This window comes from Galleria mellonella, unplaced genomic scaffold, assembly GCF_026898425.1.
Source record: "Galleria mellonella isolate WM207_F2 unplaced genomic scaffold, CSIRO_AGI_GalMel_v1 utg284, whole genome shotgun sequence".
Taxonomy (NCBI): Eukaryota; Metazoa; Arthropoda; class Insecta; order Lepidoptera; family Pyralidae; genus Galleria; species Galleria mellonella.
In genome coordinates this window covers 1137567-1159263 of record NW_026442065.1, presented here as the reverse complement: position 1 = coordinate 1159263, position 21697 = coordinate 1137567, and the positions used below count along the sequence as shown (strand labels likewise).

General features: G+C 34.0%; 2 protein-coding genes across 2 annotated transcripts in view; both read right to left on the bottom strand.

Moving 5' to 3' along the window:
- Nucleotides 1–8304: 8304 nt before the first annotated feature.
- Nucleotides 8305–10777, bottom strand: LOC128200846 (piggyBac transposable element-derived protein 3-like). The gene is made up of 2 exons (XM_052895561.1): nucleotides 10536–10777; nucleotides 8305–10334 (listed from the first exon to the last, which is right to left on the bottom strand). The coding sequence occupies exon 2, from the start codon at nucleotides 9756–9758 to the stop codon at nucleotides 8466–8468; it is 1293 nt and encodes a 430-aa protein (XP_052751521.1). The 5' UTR covers nucleotides 9759–10334; nucleotides 10536–10777; the 3' UTR covers nucleotides 8305–8465.
- A 5557-nt stretch (nucleotides 10778–16334) lies between these two features.
- The window catches only part of LOC113512745 (uncharacterized), a 582714-nt gene continuing 577351 nt past the window's right edge, over nucleotides 16335–21697 (bottom strand). The window contains exons 5-9 of the mRNA XM_052895562.1: nucleotides 20645–20814; nucleotides 19955–20556; nucleotides 18316–19855; nucleotides 17566–17677; nucleotides 16335–16811 (exon numbers count right to left, since the gene is read on the bottom strand). Coding sequence (XP_052751522.1) covers nucleotides 16685–16811; nucleotides 17566–17677; nucleotides 18316–19855; nucleotides 19955–20556; nucleotides 20645–20814 — 2551 coding nt within the window. The 3' untranslated portion in view covers nucleotides 16335–16684. The remainder of the gene's footprint in view (nucleotides 16812–17565; nucleotides 17678–18315; nucleotides 19856–19954; nucleotides 20557–20644; nucleotides 20815–21697) is intronic.

Genomic DNA, 21697 nt, shown 5'->3' with positions numbered 1-21697 from the left:
AATTCACACAAGTAGAAAATATAAAAAAGAAAATACAGAAAATACTAAGTAAAAATACAAAACATGAAAGTATAAAAAATATTCCATGTGTTCCATCCACTACGGATAGATATTGTATAAAGTGGTCTCTATAGATGAGTTTCTTAAATCTCTTTTGTTGTTTTGTCTATGACACTATGTGTTTTTGTTTTCCTTTTGTTGGAAACCGTCTTTTTACGACCATTTGTGCCAGCGTCAAGTATTTTAATTTTAGTTTCATTCCTCAGAATATCGCCAAGTTTAACGTTTCCCGCCTTTTTCAATTACCATATCTTTGTCAATCAATCTTTTAAACCAACGTTAATTACAATCATAATATATATAGTCCATGGTATCTTAGCAAAGGCTTCTTTCAACCGTTTTCGTCTTCAGATCGTTTCTCCATTGCATACTAAATCTTTCGCATTTTTTTTTTTATTTTCAAGGAGCCAAGATGTGCATCTCCAAAGCCTAATTGCGATTGTCAACTTGCTTGGCAACTAAAAGCAATCCCATGGATTATGGAGATGGCAGTACATGGTAAAGATGATTATGAAAATGTGCTAATCATAGCGCACTTGTAGCTTGGCATGTATATAAAATACATTGTTTTTTAATAAGTCCTTTTTAAATACATAAAAACATGAACTTTTTTAATACATAAAAAGCAATTATACATACAATTTTTTTATACAACTTAGAATGGCAAACAATCTGACGGCCTACCTGATGGAAAGTGGTAACCGACGCCTATTCTCTATTATGTCCAAGGTACTGCTCATGTCTATGAGCAATACCATGGACATAACAGAGTATACTGTTTTGCCCTTTGATAACCTCCATGCGTTGCCATTCCTAAGGACTCGGGTGTTATTCCTCTGTACCCAGTAAATTCACGCCATATCCCACCCTTCAAACCGAAACACAGCCATGAAAACACAACTGCTTCACGGTTGAAACACGAATGGAACAGAGGTACCCAAGCAAACGACTTTTGTACAGTCTTCCTCTGGTAAATGTAGATCTAACAAATGTAGATATATGGCTTTTTAAAGACTTCTTAAGTACGGTCTTGGATCTTTCAATAATTTTACCCCAAATTGCTCACATTGGTAATTAATATTCTGTTCTCGATTAGAACTGTCAGGAAAGTTTCCCCCATTACTACTTATTATGTATGGATGACTCCATCTAGAGCTAAGAGTTTCTATCTAGTTTACCCTTGATTTACATAAAGGCCTTCCTAATCGATAATTAACCGGGTCGTTAATGATTTGCCAGTAAAAGAACTGGTATTTAGTCGTTTGAATATCTATTGAATCCATATACGTTCTACATTCATCTGGACGAGTGGTGGCCCTCCACCGTGCATTTTTCAAGGCACTTTCTCCCACGCACAACCACTCTTTGGAATCAACTTCCCGCAGCAGTATTTCCGAACCGATACGACAACATAACCTTCAAGAAAAGGAATATCCTTTTTAAAAGGCCGGCAGCACACCTGCAATGCCGTTGGTGTTGTGGGTGACCATGGGCGGCGGTAGTCACTTACCATCAGGTGAGCCACATGCTCGTTTGCCCCCTGTGTTGTAAAAAAAAACATGGATTCTCTTGTCTCTGTCTCTCTCTTCTATCTAAGAAACAATTCTTGTAACAGGAAATTGCAGTTGTACCTATTTGTATTTTTGTTGTATTTTGTTGGGAGAGGAACTGGCTAAAAACCAGTACACATTGCACTGGGACACTCACAGCATCAGCTGAGCCAGTTCCTTTTGCCTAATATGGGACACTTCTTATATATGTAATATTTTTGTATTTTTGACTGTCATTGTCGTTGCCGTGTGGTCGCGGTATAGAATAAGCCAACCCTTCCTTTCCATATGTGTCGTAACAGGCGACTAAGGGAATTTAATATTCGAGGGATGGCCAGCAGTGTTCCTTTTAATACATCACCAAAGCTTAACTAGGGTTGCTAACTGCCTGTCAAGCGTGGTAACCACTGGCAAAACCTCTCAAAGAAGCCTATGCTCAGCAGTGGACAGTTACCGGTTGATATTATTATTATTCTTGAATAAAATAATGGCATCTTGCCAAAGAAGATTTTTAAACATGTAAACAACAACAAGATAATAAGATCAGAGTTTTATGTCAAATTTTGGAATTCGGGTCATTATACTCGCTTTTCAGTAACTGAACTGTCATCGCCTCATAGTTGTCCAGTATTTCAGTCCACTTCATACCATTAATTAACAATTCCACTTCGGAAAGTTTCTATAGCGCTTGTAAAACGACTAATCAACGATTTTTTTTGGAACGCCGCCAAATAGTCCCCAATAAGTGAAGTGAAGTATATTAAGCTCCCTGAAAATACTATAAAATTTAAATCCGTTTTTAACTCGATCCTTATCATTTTAAAAATTTATTAATATAGCCCAGTAGCTGTCCAAAAAATCACTAAAAACACACACAAGACACTTTATTTATTTACAAGAAACATGGTAAGTGTACATGTTAACAATAAGTATAAGTATATTTCGCCATAAATAGGAATGCAAAATTTAAAACTTAAAAAGAATTTAAATGTTAATAAAATGAGTCATTAAAATTTGTAATGTTATATAAAAAAATAAAAACATAAATAAAAACAGAAATGTCATTGTCAAATCATTGACTATTGATAACAGCTGCATTGTAACACGATAGGTTTTTTAACTAGGTAAACATTTATATATCAAAAAATCTTGCACACTGTAAAACGACTCCTCAATAAGCCAATGTTTTAATGAATCTTTAAATATTCTAAATGGGAGTTCTCGTATACTTTTTGGTATTTTATTATAAATTTTAATTATCATTGTATAACAATTTTAATGATAAAGTGTGCAATACATACAGATATTGTACAAAGTGGTCTCTATAAATGAGTTTCTCGAATCTGTTTTGTTGTGTTGTCACTATGTGTTTTTTTTTCTTTTGTCAATGGAAATCGTCTTTTTGTGGCCATTTCTGCCAGCGTCAAGTATTTTAATTTTAGTTTCATTCTCCAAAGTATCGTCAAGTTTTCACGTTTCCCGCCTTTTTCAATCACCATGTTATACATTCAACGGTCGCTTTGTTGAATCGACGGAAATCTTTTCAACCAACGTCAATCACAATTACGGTAGTAGTAAACTTTGACATTACACTACGTATATTGTACAACATTGCTTTATTGTTATTTTTTCTATTAATTTCTGAATTTCTGCAAAAGGAACGCACTCTATACAGCCTGCTATTGTTTTGTAATATACTATTAATTTTCATGTTATTTTCTGTATTGATACAATAATTATAATTTTGAAATAAATGTTTGTTGAAAAAACAACAGCTGAGTCCATTCTTCTCAGCTGAAATTGCATTCCGAATGGGCGGCAAAATTATAAACAAAAATTATTTTTCAAAAATGATTGACTTTGTACGAAAGTCGATTGCTTGGGTACCTCTGTTCCATTCGTGTTTCAACCGTGAAGCAGTTGTGTTTGCATGGCTGTGTTTCGATTTGAAGGGTGGGATATGGCGTGAATTTACTGGGTACAGAGGAATAACACCTGAGTCCTTAGGAATGGCAACGCATGGGGGGTATCATGGGCGAAACAGTATACTCTGTTATGTCCATAATACTGCTCGTGTCTATAGGCGACGGTTACCACTTTCCACCAGGTGGGCCGTCAGCTTGTTTGCCATTCTAAGTTGTATAAAAAAAAATTAAGTTTATTTGAATAAAAAAATATTATTCTACATATAATGTTTTGTCTGTTATTATATTTTTTTTAATACAAAATATTGAATGACCTTTAACATCCAATGATACGTGAATGACACGACATTATGTATATCTCTCCCACACGATCCTGTGATATAAATCACAAAAGCTTTTAATAGTATAACAATTTATTTATCATTCCGTTTGTTACAAAAGCAATGCTTTGTTTCATCTCTCAACAAAGGGAGTACAATAACGAAAGAATTGTTATGATAATGTTATGTAAATGCAAGCTACTGGTAGGGCCGCCATGCAGCGCGGGACTACATTGGACAACATGTTTTTTTTTATTCTATTGGTACTACTGGGAATACTAGCGCGCCTGCAATGCCGCTGGTGTTGTGGGTGATCATGGGCGGCGGTAATCACTTACCATCAGGTCACCGAGTTTTTTGGATGCCAGCTTCACCTTATCTTCGAGATGGCCACGGAACTGTACGTCACTAGAGATGTCGACACCAAGGATCCTAATGCAAATAGTCATCAACATACGTAGTTTTATTTGTATTCCTCTTGGCGCCATTAGCGCCGGTGGTCTGAGCTCGCTTTCGCAGTCACCGTACCACCAGCAGAAAACACTTAGTACCTTCAACGGATTCAGCTAATCAATCAGGATACTGTAGGCAATCTAACCAAGCATGAGATTCATTCGTTCGTAAGCAATACCATAAATACACTAGATTCGTGTGCTAGACACGATCTAGCTAAAGGTCGAGGGCTTTAGTTTAAGAGTTTCAGTATTTGCCTTAAGCTGAAGAGTGGGTGAAGTTGCCTAATTATCCCGTACTTGTGCACTAGCAACAAACAGTCGTGCTTTTGTTCCACTTGGCTCTCAACTACTTATGAATGTAATTTAATACAAGGTGATGTGTTCTATCCTCAGGGAATTCTATTATTATAAAAATTCGTTTACTTATAGACATAAATAAAATGTCACTTATGAATTTTTGTACTGTTACTAAAACTTTATATTTCTACCGCTCTACCCGCTGACATTGATGCTCCTTTCCACTTTGGGTGTTGCTGGAAGAGAACTCTTTTAGAGTTACGCTCGCCTTTGTACATTTGATTACCTCTGTCATATTTTAATGTATTATAAGTTTGTACAATAAAGTATAAATAAATACAAAATTCTGTTATTCATTGTTATTTTTCAATAGTTTCATTGTTTTATATATGTTATGTCATGGTACCTAAATACGTTATTTTTGATTCCTTGTGAATTTGGTAAGGCGATGAGGTTCTTATTAAAAATCATTACTTTTTCTGCAAGAACTCTGAAGCTGAATTAGCTCTTTCAATTTCACATTACAAACTAATAATGAACCGGCCTAAGACATGATATTTGTAAATTATTATAATTTGTAATATTATGCTTATGCTGAGATATTGATATTTATTTTAAACTAGCTGACTCGGCAAACGTTGTTTTACCATATACATTATTTTTAGAACTATACATGATAATTTATCATACTACAATTACAATATTCGATTGTCGTCTTGCAACCCTATTACGACATATAAAAATCGCGATTAAAAAATAGGGGTTGATCGTAAAAGCATGAAAATTTGAATTTGTATGTATTTTTCAATGCTAAATCATAATAAAATAAAAATAAAATAAATTGTTAAAAAAATTAGGGGTAGGTCACCCTTATCATTGAGGGATATAAAAAATAGATGTTGGCCGATTCTCAGACCTACCCAATACGCACACAAAATTTCATAAAAATCGGTTAAGCCGTTTCGGAGGAGTTTGCTAACAAACACCGTGACACGAGAATTTTATATATTAGATTGTCTGTAAGTATCGTGCATTCATATACATATAAAATATAGATAGATAAACACTTTATTTGAGCCATTTATGACACACGTAAATTAAAAATGAGTTTATACAATCAGATTATTTACATCTTTTTTTTAAATATAAAACAAAAGATAAAATACGAAAATATGTTTTCGCCATGTGTGTCTCAGTGACCCAAATAGGCTTAAGCTCAGCGATAGTTTTGCTTAAAAGCAAAGCACTGATTTTCAGCTGCAGCCTGAAGTCAGGTTGCAGATGTAAACTAAAATATCATTCGTTTATTTTGATCTTTTATTTGAATATAAAAAAATAAAGTACCGATGACAGTAGCAACATTAATAATATTATAAATAATTCGGACTGTCCGTACATCGCGCAGCGCACGGCCATAGTAGCTTACGCGGAAATTATTAAAAATTTTAAGCGCCGCTACATAAAACTCGCCGAATTTATGAGTCGACTTCGGTACTAATAAAAATTTGAAATATTCTCTAAGTGAGACGTTTAGAAGTTAATGCTCTCTTTATCTTATACTAGGCTACCTTGTCCTGTGCCGTCAATGGAATATGATCCTTTTTGTAAATTTATCATTAAAATATTAAAATTCTGTTAGTTAAAATATAAAATACTAGAATAAGGGGGAAAGGGATTGTTAGTAATGCGGACTATCAGTCCCATTGCTAGCAATATTCCTTATCAGGTCGACCTCCACGTGGTCTCCCCTGGAAACTATCGTGCTGAATTCCAGGTGTATTCATCACGATGGGCTAACTGACCTGCCTTTTCGTCCTCACCTATCATCCCTCACTGGGGCCCTGCCAGCGTATACCGTTAGCGCAGGCGGAGTTACCATTCCATTATCATATACAAAAAAAAAATACTAGAATAAAACAAAATAATTTACTTACAAAGATGAAAAATTTAACGGAGTTCTTTTCATTGTTTGTTAAATAGACACGGAGTTTATAAGCTACCCTCTCCAATCTCAATTTAGAGTTTTAAAGTGAAAAGCAATTATTTTTAAACCGACTTCAAAAAGAAGAAGTTCTATTTGTTACCTCATAACTCAGTTAGTTGTGAATAGATTTGAAAAATTATTTTATTATTTAAAATTATATACTTACTCATTAGTTTTTATAGAAATTTTATTAAAATCGATTCAAAAATTTAGTTTTTAAATCAAAATAACTAGTTTGACAATTAACCTTTAGTGCCAATTAATTTTTAGTGCCATCGATTTTTACTCATATCTGCTTAAAAATGCCATAGAAATCTTTGTCGTGTTGATGTCATTTACCCTTGTCTCTAAAACAACTGTATCTCCTCCAAAAATTATGCAATTTTAATATATTTTTTACAGCAAGCTAAACAGCGACTGATTTCACGAGCGCTATGACGCTCGTGGCACTTTTAGTTGCAATGCGCACGAGCGCGATGGCGCTCGTCGGCACTCAAAGGGTGAAAGTCGATTTTTATGTAGAATACTTTTTTTTTTATACAACTTATAATGGCAAACAAGCTGACGACCCACCTGATGGAAAGTGGTAACCGTCACCTATAGACATGAGCAGTACCATGGACATAACAGAGTATACTGTTTCGCCCATGATACCCCCCATGCGTTACCATTCCTGAGGACTCTACTGGATACTGCAACAAACAAACAACTGTGCAAGCAGACAAATATAATGAAATTACAATACTTAAATTGTAGTATACCAGAGAGAGACTTTGTACAAAAGTCGATTGCTTGGGTACCTCTGTCCCATTCGTGTTTCTACCGTGAAGCAGTTGTGTTTGCATGGCTGTGTTTCAGTATGAAGGGTGGGATATGGCGTGAATTTACTGGGTACAGAGGAATAACACCTGAGTCCTCAGGAATGGCAACGCATGGGGGGTAACATGGGCGAAACAGTATACTCTGTTATGTGCATAGTACTGCTCATGTCTATAGACGACGGTTATCACTTTCCATTAGGTGGGCCGTCAGCTTGTTTGCCATTCTAAGTTGTATAAAAAAAAATAGTACTGAGTCACGTGATCACTTACAATTAGACAGGGCGCGCACTTGATTAACGCCTTCGCTGTAAGAAAATCTCTACTACTAGTTTATTGTCGTAAACGGAACGGAATCGCATCAAACCGCTTTAATGTTACTCCATACGGTGCCTTGTTAGAATACCAATGACTTTATCTAAGTTAGAACGATGTGTGGATACTCCGAGTCGGTGGATCGTTAGCAAATAGGGTTGGCACATCAATATTATTGAATTACTAGCGACCCTGCCCGGCTTCGCACGGGTGCAATGCTGATACTAAATATACCTAAACAGAATAACGCCTGAGTCCTCAGGAATGGCAACGCATGGGGGGTATCATGGGCGAAACAGTATACTCTGTTATGTCCATGGTACTGCTCATGTCTATAGGCGACGATTACCACTTTCCATTAGGTGGGCCGTCAGCTTGTTTGCCATTCTAAGTTGTATCAAAAAAAAGATATATCATCACATCGACCGTCAACTGTCTACTGCCTTCCCCTTGAGAGGTTTTGCCAGTAGTTGCTACGCTTGGCAGGCAGGGTTACTTTAACCCTTTCCTAGCGAATATACCAAAAATAATGAAAAACAATGTTTTTGTGATTCTGTATGAATAAGGGGTAGTAAAGAAAACTAGTAAATTTTTTTCAGATTTATTTATTATATCTAGATACTATTTTCGTAACCTAGACTTATAAGTACCATCAGAAACTTTAGGTAAAAAAAGGACTGATAAAATAGAAACATTAGATATTTATTTTTGGCTCGAATTAATAATAAAATTAAAAAGCAATTATACATTAACATAGTGATATTCTGTAAAACAATTCTTTTTTTCATTTATGCACAAAAATGTATTGCAGTGAGAACATTTTGAGTGAGGTTTTGACTGCACTTTCTTCATGCTGCATACTTCACATCGCCCTCTATTTGGCACAAACGTAGGCCAATGTACACCGCGGTTTCCTAATCGAACGTCTTTCAACGTTGAGAAGCCAGTTTTGCGCCTTTTAGATGGCCCAGGACTAAGCACAGGGTCTTTTGATAATCTTTTCTTCTTGTTATCTTTGATGTCCTTCATAGACATCAACCCTTGCGCAATGGATCTCCTAAATTCTTTTACAGGTGTCTTTTCCATTATGAGTCCATGAATAATATATGCATTTACAAATGTAATGTCTAGAATACCCCAAAACAACCTGTGCCACCATTTTGGGAACTTCCTGTCCGCGCAGTATAGTGCTCTCAATCTGTCTGCTGTATCAACACCCCCCATGTAAGAGTTGTAGTCTTTGATGGCCTTTGGACAGGTGATTGTAGATTTAGACCCATTTTTTTCTTTGCGCGATACTGTAGCTTCATCATTGCCATGAAAATTAGAAGCCAAATGTACAATTTTGTTGTCCTTCCATTTATAATATGCAATATTCATATTAGAAAATCTGTAATCATATTGGCCATGCTTCAGTTTAGAGTCAGCTACCAGATTATTGGGAATACCTTTACGGTTAGACCTAGTTCCACAGGCATAAGTTCCTTCTGTTTTCAATTTTTCTAATAAAGCAATAGATGTAAAAAAATTATCATAATAAATAACTTTCTGTTTACCCCATTCTTTTTCGGTTAACTGTAGAACAACTTTTTCTCCCAGTGAATAATCTGCAAATTTTACAGCTATTTCGTCATTTTTTCCTTGATAAATTATAAAGTTTTTAATAAAACCGCGTTGGTCAGCGAGGCACCATAGTTTATACCCTCTTTTTATCGGTTTCGCAGGGAGATATTGTTTCAATACAGACCTACCTTTAAATTTGATCATAGACTCGTCTACGCTCAATTCTCTAGTTCCATAATAACATTCTTGAAATTTTTTATTCAGTGCATCAATGAAAGGTCTGATTTTATATAATTTATCTTTGCAATTGGAAGGCATTTGCGTGTTGTCATTGCAATGAAGATGGCTCAAAATTGCTGCAAACCTATCTCTAGGCATAGTTTTACAAATCAAGGGGTTATTCAAATCAGGTGCCGATGAATAATGGTCTGTCCATGAAGGCCGAGTGTTGTACCCCATATAGAAGTTCATTCCGATAAAAGCCAGTAGTTCTTCTTTATTCAAGTTGAGAAATTTATTTCTTTGTGTTGCATATAAATTACTTTGATACACAATATTATCCAGTACATCACTAATCAGGACTAAAAAAATGTCAGTCGGCGTAGTGCATTCAGCAAAATATTCGTCAACGACCCCCGTGTTTGCAGAATATTCTGGTAAATACGTTTCTACATCACGTTTCTTTCATTTACGATTAGGCTCATGTTTTGTTTTTTTGGATTGTGCATGTGTTGACGTAACAGTTTCCTGAGCCGGTAAATTATCTGGAATAGTGTTAGGAATAGAATATACAATTAGCTCTTGGTCTATTTCCCTACTAGGATCTTCTGTCTCATATCCTGTAGTAGGTTTAGTTTGGCTCAGCATATATTCTTCTAATGCTGCCTCAGAATTTTCATCAAAATTGCTAGTTGAGGGTAGTCGTTCTTCGCGAATGGTTTCTTCGTCAGAAAATTCCACATCTGAAGTGTCGGCACAGTCTGGAAGATCTTCCATAAAAAGATCTTCTATCAAAGCTGTATTCTTTGAAATATTCATTATAAAAATCTGTAATATAAGATAAACATATATTATAATATATTCGATCTAATTTACAAAAAACAAATCATAGTCACTGACGGTACTCATAAGTCCTGGTACATTTTTATCGTTAGTTTAGCTCTAAAATTTAAATTTATAACTAAAACAATATTAATTTTATAGTTAAAACTACAATGTAATATATTAATATAAAATAATAAGACTTACCTCGTTTATTCTATTTTTAAATATTTTCTAAAACAAAAGCAATCTGCAGTTCTCAAATCCGAAACAGGTCGAAACTTGAAAGTGTCACTTGCTAGCGGTAAATAGGCAAAATTGAAATAAATCACTGTGATTGGCTAGCGTAATAGTACTTGAAAGGATCCTTAATGTCAAATATGGAATGCGCGATCGTATTATCGAAATAATGGACGGGGAATCACCCGATACAAATTTGTACCGTCAGATAGGAAAGAGTTAAGAGGTATTTACGCCGTGTGGTCCCGGCATAGAATGTGCCACCCCTTTCTTTCCCCTGGGTGTCGTAAGAATCGATTAAGGGAGGGCTAGGGATGGGCAGCAGTGTCCTTCTTAAAATATCTCTAAAAGCCTAACTGCGGATGCCAACCCGCCTGCCAAGCGTGGCAACTGTTGACAAAACTTCCCCTTATGGTGAAAGCTTATGTCCAGCAGTGGACAGTTGACGGCTGAAATAATTGTAAATGAGCTATATGAAGCGTGAACTATAACTTGTTTGTAAATTAAACTTTTCATTGCTTATATGCTTGCGTAATATCTACTCGTAACTAGGAATTTAATAAACTTTAGTCTTTTAAACTACTACGTACCAGTTGGGCAACTTTGATTTTACAGAGTATCTATAATTTTTGGTGTTATATGAAATTTTGCTATTTCTAGCAGCTTGGTCAGCGCTCGTATCGTAATAATAAATAGCTTTTCTCAAAAAATGAACTATCAAAAGTAAAAAATATTTTCTCAAATTTAACTAGTAGTTTCAAAGATTATATTAGTATAGAAAATAGTTAAAAAAGAAAGTTTAGCTCCTGTTATTGCAATCAAATGAAATAGCCTCTAATGTTAGTTAATCCTTAATCCAATTGCACTTAGAATTGCATTTCAATAATGCAATAACAATGTCAGAATAGAATGAGACACGTGCAGTCGTTAGCCTCGCTGGCGACCCTAGCGCGACGGCAGATATCAGCTAATGTATGCAAGGATGCACCGTGCATATTCAACTGCTCCGAGGCGATATCTCAATGCTACGTATACTTTGAGAGCGACAAACACGAATAAAGCTCTCGACTCTTTTCTACTTTTAAGTCAATTTCGGATTATTTTGGTTCACTTCTGTGTAGAGTAAGCGTTGAAAGTACAAAATATTTATTGCAAAACTAGCTGTTGCCCGCGACTTTGTCCGCATGGTATTTGTTATTTCTGTTTAGTGTTTATCGATGTAAGTACCTACCTATTTATTACGTCCGGGAATACTGGACCAAAATTAACAAATGGCGTGTCCATCTTACTCCCTGCTTTAGGTGTGTAAGTTACTATAATTTTTTAACTATCCCACGGGAACTCTTTAATTTTCCGTGATTAAAAGTTACTAAAATATTGACCGGGAATGTAAGGTATCACCATGCAAAATTTCATTTAAATCGGTCCAACAGTTTCGGAGATTAGCCCGTACTAACAGATAAATAGACAGAGAAGAAATTTGAAAAAAAATCTAAATGTATTCTATTTCGCTTTTAACATCCCCCTGGCTTAGTTTTTAGCAATTTTTTTTTCTATGTACGAACATTCGTCCTCTACAGTTTTATTATACGCTAACTTATAACTATACCTAATAATAATAATAATATTTATTAGGTAAAAAAAAATACCTGTTTATGAAAATAAATGATTGATTGACTGATTATTTGAGGTCACAATGAAAGCCAAGTATACAAAGTACTATAAGTTTATTGTATATTTAAGTAATGTAAGTATACATAGTTATATTTGAGGATGATACAATTAGTACCGGGTATACACTAGCGAGAGTACTAGACAATAGATTCATTTATTGAATTACATCATACCTGTCGCCACTCGATAAGATTGGTAGAGAGGATACTTGTTAGTACATAATAATATATCACATAAAGACTAGCATTGGACAATATTAACAAATATTAAATTAAACAAGTGTTAACTTTAATAACAAAAAAAGAAATAAAACAAATATGAAAGATTGATAAATGGTGATGGCATAGAAGCATATGTTTATAATTTACTAGGGTTATAATTTCACATATACACCAGGGGAATTAAAAAGCTACTATCGTGGATTGTAATACAATTTATTTTGTATAAGCCGCCGAAATGAATAGATATTTTACCAGAGGGAGACTTTGTACAAAAGTCGATTGCTTGAGCACCTCTGTCCTATTCGTGTTTCAACCGTGAAGCAGTTGTGTTTGCATGGCTGTGTTTCGGTTTGAAGGGTGGGATGTGGCGTAAATTTACTGGGTATAGAGCAATAATACCTGAGTCCTCAGGAATGGCAACGCATGGGGGGTATCATGGGCGAAACAGTATACTCTGTTATGTCCATGGTACTGCTCATGTCTATAGGCGACGGTTACCACTTTCCATCAGGTGGGCCGTCAGCTTGTCTGTCATTCTAAGTTGTATAAATAGAAAAAAAACATAGAGCTGAGGGCGCAGCGATAGGAAAACGAGAAACATGCCCACGTGCTTCTACAAATAGGTGAACTAGGAATAGTATGACCTCATGCTTCTATAAGTAGAAGAATAAGGCATAGAACATTCTCGTACTTTTACCAGTAGAAGTAAGAGGAATAGCAAACCCTTGTGCTTCTGTAAGTAGAAGAATAAGGCATAATATGTTCTCGTGCTTCTAACGGTAGGAGAACAAGGAATAGACTGTCCTTGTGCTTCTACCAGTTGGAAAACAAGAAACAGTACATCTTTATCGGCGAATTTATACGAAATAAATAGTATCATGATTCGCATAAAGCGGGTTTTTAAGTCCCCAGGTTTCCTCACCGAGTTACCACTTACGTATTGCACAATATCCCGCGCCTGGATATTCTTTTTCGTCTGACCAATGTAAAATATATTACGGCCTACGCAGATGAGGGACTTCTTTCTGTCAAAACAAACTCTGTTTGTCTGGAAAGACCTCAAGGTCTTAAATCAAGGAAAAAGCTCTGGTCTATTCTAGTCCAGTCTTGATAAAAACTTAGAAACATGTGTTTTTTAAGCACATGACTTACACTAACGGTATCTATGGATGATTTGTCCATCATTTGCGAAGGCTTTTATTTTACATCCAGGATAGTATAATTCAGTATTTTTTTAAATAAAGAGATTATTTGTATAAAATCATTAAAAATATAACATTGGTTACAGGAGAATAACGAAATATTAAAAGCGTTTATAACTACTGCAAAACATTTTAACTGTCAAAATTCGACCAAATTAAATAATTTGACATTATTATTTCTCCATGATATTTTATAAAGTACACTCATAAAAAACAAAAATGTTAGGCTTTCGTGTACAGCGAAGTAGCCAACAAACTCTTGCTACCATAGGACGCCATATTCATATGAGGAAAGAAAGATAAATGTTTTAAAAGGCAATTTAACTCCACATTTTGTATAATCAACCAGAAGTACTATTTTTCAAAATTATATTTCACAATGGACGTACAACGCAAACGTTGCCATACTTCTATATTACCGAATTGAATTTACAAAAGAATTTACCTGTAGATACGTTTGCGTAGCTTCACACATAAGGAAAAAATAAAACAACAACAGATGTTGCTATCTCGTTCTATCTCACGCGCACGATGACATCTTCATTTTTATCGATTGAATTCGTTTGCCATATATCTAAAGAGGAGATACAGTCACGCGAAACATAAAAATAAAAAAAGAGATCACATATTTATACAACCTACACAAAACTACCGTCACATTCCCTGGGAACTCTTCACTTATTGCTGCAAGTTAGATTACTACATTATTTATACAACTGTGATAGTGATTATTGATTATTAAAAGTTCGTATAAAATCGTGTTTTTACAACCCTATTGATTACTGATTAGTGATCGTTGTCCATTATAATAGTTTGTACAATTTTACATCGTCAACTTAATTGCTACTTTAATCCTATTCGACTATGGTACAAAATACGTAACACTAGAATAATGACTAGAATATTACCACTAAATAAATAAAAAGAAAACAAATTACAAATTCAGTCTTTCTGTAATACAAACAGAAATTATAAATACTTATAAAAAATGAGGTAACCATATAACTGGCACTGTTAAATAAGAAAATTATATACATTTTTGTTATAACATAATAATATGTAGTCTTGTAGTCTGGAAGGAAATTGTTATATATATATATATATATATATATATTAATTATTAAATTAACATAACTTTATAATAGTATGAACTATACATCACTACTGCCTGAAAAAGCCTGTCTTTCAATAATAATAATACCTCAATAATACCATACGACCAATGATGTTGCTGATCTTATAAAATATAGTACATTACTGCAGCGGCCAGCAACTGAGGCATTGATGGACAAACGTGCAAATGTGAGCCGAAGCGCAACCGAGGCATACATACGTGGGTCCATCAATGCCTAGTTGTGGCCAAGGCTGGTATAGTACTTTTCTCAAACAATGCGAGGAAATCAAAAACACTTCTTACTTTTTAAGTTCAATGACGAATAACGAACAATAATATTTTTTCACACGCCTTAATGTTCCTTTGGTTTTTTTTTTTCAATAAACAGCTTTCTATTTGCAAGCCAGTTCGAAATTTAAACAAAACCTTTTATTAGTTACCTCCTTGGTAGCCATGTTTCGAAGTAAAAGGTCATTCCATTTTTAAATTACAGGACAGATATGAGCTTACATAGTAATTTATCTGGCCGCAAAACACGACCGATATGGATTTTCATACAACTTTTGCCGGCCGCTGCACGCATGTATCTAGCCAGTACGGCAATTTTGATTTATCTCGAAGAAGATTGTCAAAATAATGCTCACATTACCAAGCATGTTTGAGAAAAAATATATATTTTCATTTAAAAATCGTATATGTATATTTAGGCTACATGTAATAACCAGAGGGAGACTTTGTACAAAAGTCGGTTGCTTGAGCTCTATACCATTCGTGTTTCTACCGTGAAACAGTTGTGTTTGCATGACTGTGTTTCGGTTTAAAGGGTGGGATATAGCAGTGAATTTACAGGGTATAGAGCAATAACACCTGAGTCCTCAGGAATGGCAACGCATGGGGGTATCATGCGAGAAACAGTATTCTCTGTTATACCCATGGTACTGCTCATGTCTATAGGCGACGGTTACCACTTTCCATCAGGTGGACCGTCAATTTGTTTGTCATTTTAAGTTGCATAAAAAAATGTTATTATTTTCTTCTGAATTGAGAACTTTTATCTGGGCGCTCAGTATAATGCAATTTCAAATATATAATATATTAAGTGATTTAAAATAGTAATGTTTAAATTCTTAAATGATCTTTAAAATTACGAGTAGGTATCATTATCTTTTCTTTAATGCCAGTAATTGTTTGATCTTTTTACCTTTAAAAAGATTACGTACTCAATTATAATTAATGCAATCTATTCTCTTTCTATTGACGGTGCGATGGCGTTTCTATTAAGATTCCATTGTTGTTGATTTAAAAATTGGAAATTAATTTATTTTTGTCATTCTTACATTAAACAAGAGTTGGGATGACTTTAGACTTTCATGAGGGAAAAAACCTTCTTGTTATAATTAATCTACATAAAAAAAATTACAAAAATCAGTAAATTATCAACATGTCACTGTTAAATAATTGGTAATAAATTAAACATATACAAATTAATTTATTTCATTAATAAAGTAAAAAACTTACTTGTTTTTTTTTTTAACTTTAGTGTACTTATCTCTAATTATAATCACATTTTATCCCATTCCCATTAGGTACATAGTCTCTCTACATAACTTAATATATGCTAATCATATTTCATTCAGACGTTTCTTATTTCAGTTATAATAACTAAAACTAGATATATAATTAATTTACAATACATAACTGAATACAATTTTGTATCATGTACTCAAAATGACAATCTTTTTCCCCTCATTATTTTTGCTCAGTTTTTAATTATCCTTTTTATGTTTGCTAAAAAAATGAAAAACGGAATCTGAAGTAACTCGAGTCAATAAACTGTACTTAGGTATACATGAGAACTCTTTGATACAAATCTAAAAACTCTTAATGAAATTAACAATCTTAAAATTAAGGTAAGTTTGTGTAATTAGCCAGTTCTTTTCCACTCTTATACATAGAGGTCAGGATTGGGTCCAGATTGTGATATTCCTTGCCTGACCGTGGCCGCAGTGTACTAGTGGGTTGACGACTCAGTCTGAAATCATTTTTGAAATATATTTTTAAGGTTTTCTAAATACACAATATAATATAAGAACAACCGGATTAACTTACATGTATTGTAGTCCAGAAAGCTCGACTAGTTTTGGGACCATTCGAGAACCTACATAATTATGAACGGCTGTGATGCAAGTACGTGTCTTACTGCGCGCCATGGCCCGCAATGCCAATGCGTGCATTCAGACTGTAGTCAGGAAACTAGTCGAGCTTTCTCGACTAGTACCTCACTTATCCTACACGTAAATTAATCAGGTTGTTCTTCCATTAAAATATCCTTTCAGTTACGTTATACTATGTTGTCTATAAGATGCATTTATTATAGATATCTCATTTTATATATATAATAATTTATATATTTTATATAATTTAATATTTTATATATTTGTACGAGAAAATTAACGACGTTCTTCTGTGTTATATTCTTGTCTTTGATGAAATTATTTTAAACTGCAACTAGCAGGAAGGTTGCAGGTTCTTCAATATAGTCTATGTACTGAATTTAATTCTATCTGATTATTATAGATTTTTAATTGAGTAATAAATATTAAAATATCTTCACATTTTTGTATAATTATACTATTAGAAATATTACTGTTAAAAATATAGATTTTTTTGTATTTGCCTAATAAAATTAAAACACAGTCGGTGTCTATGTATTCATTCATAAATGTATTCATGTAAAATTAAAAGAAAATTATAAAAAAAAAATAAAAATAGATCTATGGTCATACCTTATGCCAGTGGGAGTATCAGACGAGGAGTGGGACGACGTCATAGACAGTGTTTCTATATAGTCCGACATATCGGACGTTCCACTCGATGTACTGTGTGTATCCACTACGCCTGCAAGCACACATATAGTTATTATTAATAATAAGCAAATAAAATATAAGAACAATAATGAAGAAGATATATACCATTAAATATATTACAAGTAACAATCTTGAATCTCCGATTATGCGCGGGCTTTTTAATGATCATATAATTTTACACATAGTACATTTAAATAAATACACACAATGTTAACAGAGATTTAAAAGAATAACTGTTGAGTTTCTTGCGGGCTCTTATCACCAGATAACAACTTTCCGAATCCTGCAGTAGATTTAAAAAACGGACGATGTAAAAGTGCTTGTAAACAAGTCTATTTGAATAAGACGATTTGATTTTCAGAATTTTCTTGAGTGAAGAATTTAAGTTTTTATTCAACAAAATAAAAAAGTACATCAATTCAGGCAAAACCTTACATTTTAGTTTAAAAACTAAACTATTGAACTGATTTTGATAAAATTTCCAAGGAATTTATCTGAAAGTTCATTTCAGTTCCATTTAGATGAAAAGTAATTTTAGAAGTCAATTTATGACCGACAGCGTTATGATGCAACAAACATAAAAAACAACCGATTTGAGTAAGTTTTGAAACAGGTTGATAATTGGTTGGTAAGACTAATATCAAAGACTGAATTGTGTACTATACTTACCTTTTAATTGTTTTGGTGGCAGTACAGGAACTTCAGCTTCAGCAGATGAGGATTTGGCTGGTACATTTGTTTTGTGTAGCTGCATGGACATGTCCCTCAATGGATCTGATGACTTTGACTTTCGTGGTAAAGACGAATGAACACATCCTGATAAACTACCTCTCATTCTTTTATGCATCATATAATGATATCTGGATTGACCAGAAGTTAAAGGCATTTCAAATTCGTTAAATTCCCCTCCACCATGTTTTAAAGAACAACTAGAAACTCCTGAGTCGTTTGAACTCGAAGAATCTCTGTTGCCACCCGATTTGCAGGGAACGCTAGATGACCTTTTTATTTGTGCATTGTCCATAAGCTTATTTCTCAAATGTGGTATTTCTTTTGTACTACCTTCTTCTGAAGTTTTATTTTCCGAACCAGATGATTTGCAACATTCATAACATTCCCGATCATTATCGCAAGGAGATGATGATCTTCTATTTTCAACTGCCAAATTTCTCAGTGTTTCTAATGACGAAGAAGTCGCGTGGCTGCCAATACTACTGTCCAGTTCTTTCAAATCTTCTAGAAGCCTGGCTGAATCTACTGAACTCGATCGTTTTTGCATAGCTTCTTTATTATTATTACCTACCATACTTTGATTACTCGATCTACTGCAACTGCCATTTAATGTGGGTATACTTAAAGATTTTTCTATTTCAACGCGATTAATTTTGTGTAAAGGATGTTTTAAACTTTGTGACCAATTAGGATTTGGTAACATTGGTGTATATCCTGGATTAAGTCCAAGAACTCGGTTACAGTTATCACGTTTTATATCTGACGATGGTTCCATGAGCAAATATTCATCCGTTTTAGTTTTAAGGCCCTCTTGTGTTTTATGTAAACCTGTTTGTGAATGGCCACATTTAGAACAAAGCCGTGACTTTTTAGGCATAACGTTTGTGGCAATATCTATATTTGCACTCAGTGCATCTAATTCCGTCTGCGTCACTCCAGCTTTCTTCAGTAAATCTTTTGCGTTTTCATAATACTCTAGCGACAAGGCAAATTCAAGATTTTCATAATTCGCATATGAACCTTCAAATTCCTTTTCTTCTTTAGGTTCTATGTTTTGATAATTTGTGTAGTTTTCTTCAACATTAGAATGTTTATGATCTTGTTCTACAATTGAGCCACTTTGTCTATTAGTTTTCCGGGAAACGTCTACAGTGGCGTATAATGCCATCTCATCAGACTTTTGACTGTTTAATATTTCTGTATTTATTACACTGTTAGTATTTCTTTTACAATAAGGAAGACTTATTAAATTGTTTGCCCAGTTCGTTACTTTTTGACATGGACACTCCACAGGTTGAATATTTTCATCGCATTCTACTACTACGGGTTTTTTTCTTGAACCAATTTTTAAAATACAACCACAATTTTTCTTTAGTACTAAAGAGCCAGGACTAGGATTGCTAGCAACTTGAAAAAGATCATCAGCCAAAACTTGTTGTATTCTTTTTGGTGTATCGTAATACTCGACTTTGTCCACCTGAAATAATAAAATATATTTTAGTCGCTCAATATTAATATATTTGTTATGTACGAGACTGATCATAAAATAAATAAATGTTTATAATATTATACTAACTTCAGTGTGGGTAGTTTTAGGGACATCATAATTTTCATAAGGGCCCACTTTAGGGTTATTTGTATAAACATTATCACTTTTAGAACAGGAACAATTCCGCAATGGTGATGGTGCTGGTGCTGTAGGATTCTTGTGGTCCAAATGTGACGGCTTCGGTGGTCTTTGTGGAGGTTTTTCATTACACTGACATGGTTCTAATGTTTTTTTGATAGCTTTTGGGGTTAAATATTCTGTACTGTTTGATGAATTGTCTGAACTACTTTCAGGGACCGCTTCCATAGTCCAGGCAGGATTAAAATGGGTTCCAGGTGTAAGAGCGACAGTTGACGAACGAGATATAGCACCGAGCTTTGTAAGACAGTTTGTACACCGTTCTAAAGTTACATGATCAGCACCACCCCATAATGGTTTAGGATTAATTTCTATATCATTATCATCGTAGCCTCGTCTCTCGTCAGAAGGCCAATATGGTGAAACACCGCCACAGTCTTCTCCAAAGAAGTTCTCTTCATACAAACCACTTGATGTATCAGGTATTGATTGATCAATGGTGTTTAGGTCAGAAAGCCGAGTATTAGGACGTGATTTCACTTTTTCAGTACCTAAAAATAAATAATTCATGTAATAAATACATATAAATTTTTAAAATATATGAATAATAATAAATTCAAAATAATTTTCAATCCGTACCTTTTCTAGAAGTAGCATTGCGTTGTAAAGAAAAATTTCCTTGAGCAGCCATGTCGAACGAGTCTGTTATATCTTGAGCCTGGTCGGTAATAAGCATATGGAGGCCTTCCCCTTTACCACAGTGGGAACCACCTTCAAAACAAAATCTTCCTTCCACTACACCATAGCGCCTGTAGAACAAATAGAATATGTGAACAATATAAAAATGTAGTCTAGTCTGGTAAACATGTCAGAAAATTTAACTAAATTTAAATTTGTTGCTAATGTAGAACCAACTAGCTTTACGAGTATGTTTAGCATATTTTCAAATTAAACACTCGTCATGAGAAAACCACATTTAAACATTTGCGATGTAGCTAATTCATTTACAGTTAAAAGCTACAACTTGCATTACTGTAAAAACTTCATAACTTGTACTACTGCATGCTTTGCATATATTTTACTACTTGCTTATTAAGGTACACTTGTGAGTGTGATTTAGTTTAAACGAACATATATTTTGTTATTATTTTGAGCAATCTTATAATAAAACATATACTGTTCTATGTTAAGTTTTTTAAATTTGAAAATGTACAATCTCTATTACTTGCAATATTTTGGCTCACTAGCTAATAATGTAGAAATAGTTCAAATTTAATAAGTTAGAATGTATATCTATATATATATATATATATATATATATATATCTATATCTATATATATAAATATATCAAGACATGTCGCGTATACACATCTAGTTCATACATTTTATAATATAACTCATTGCTATTCAACTATTATTTCCGCCAATTTTCTCATAGCTGCAAATACCTACCAAAATATAAAACATCCACAGACAGATTGGACGTTTATGGACGACCCGTGAAATGATCGGGTTTTATTGTTCGCCTTTATAGTCGTTCACTGCATCCCGTTTTACAACGGCGAATATACGTTTTTATTCTACTCAAAGACCCTGGTAGCTGATTGCATTTCATATTCACCGCGAATTATCCATTTTAATATTACCTTTCACCTTTACAATTTTGGACTGTTGAATTTTAAACGATCTTC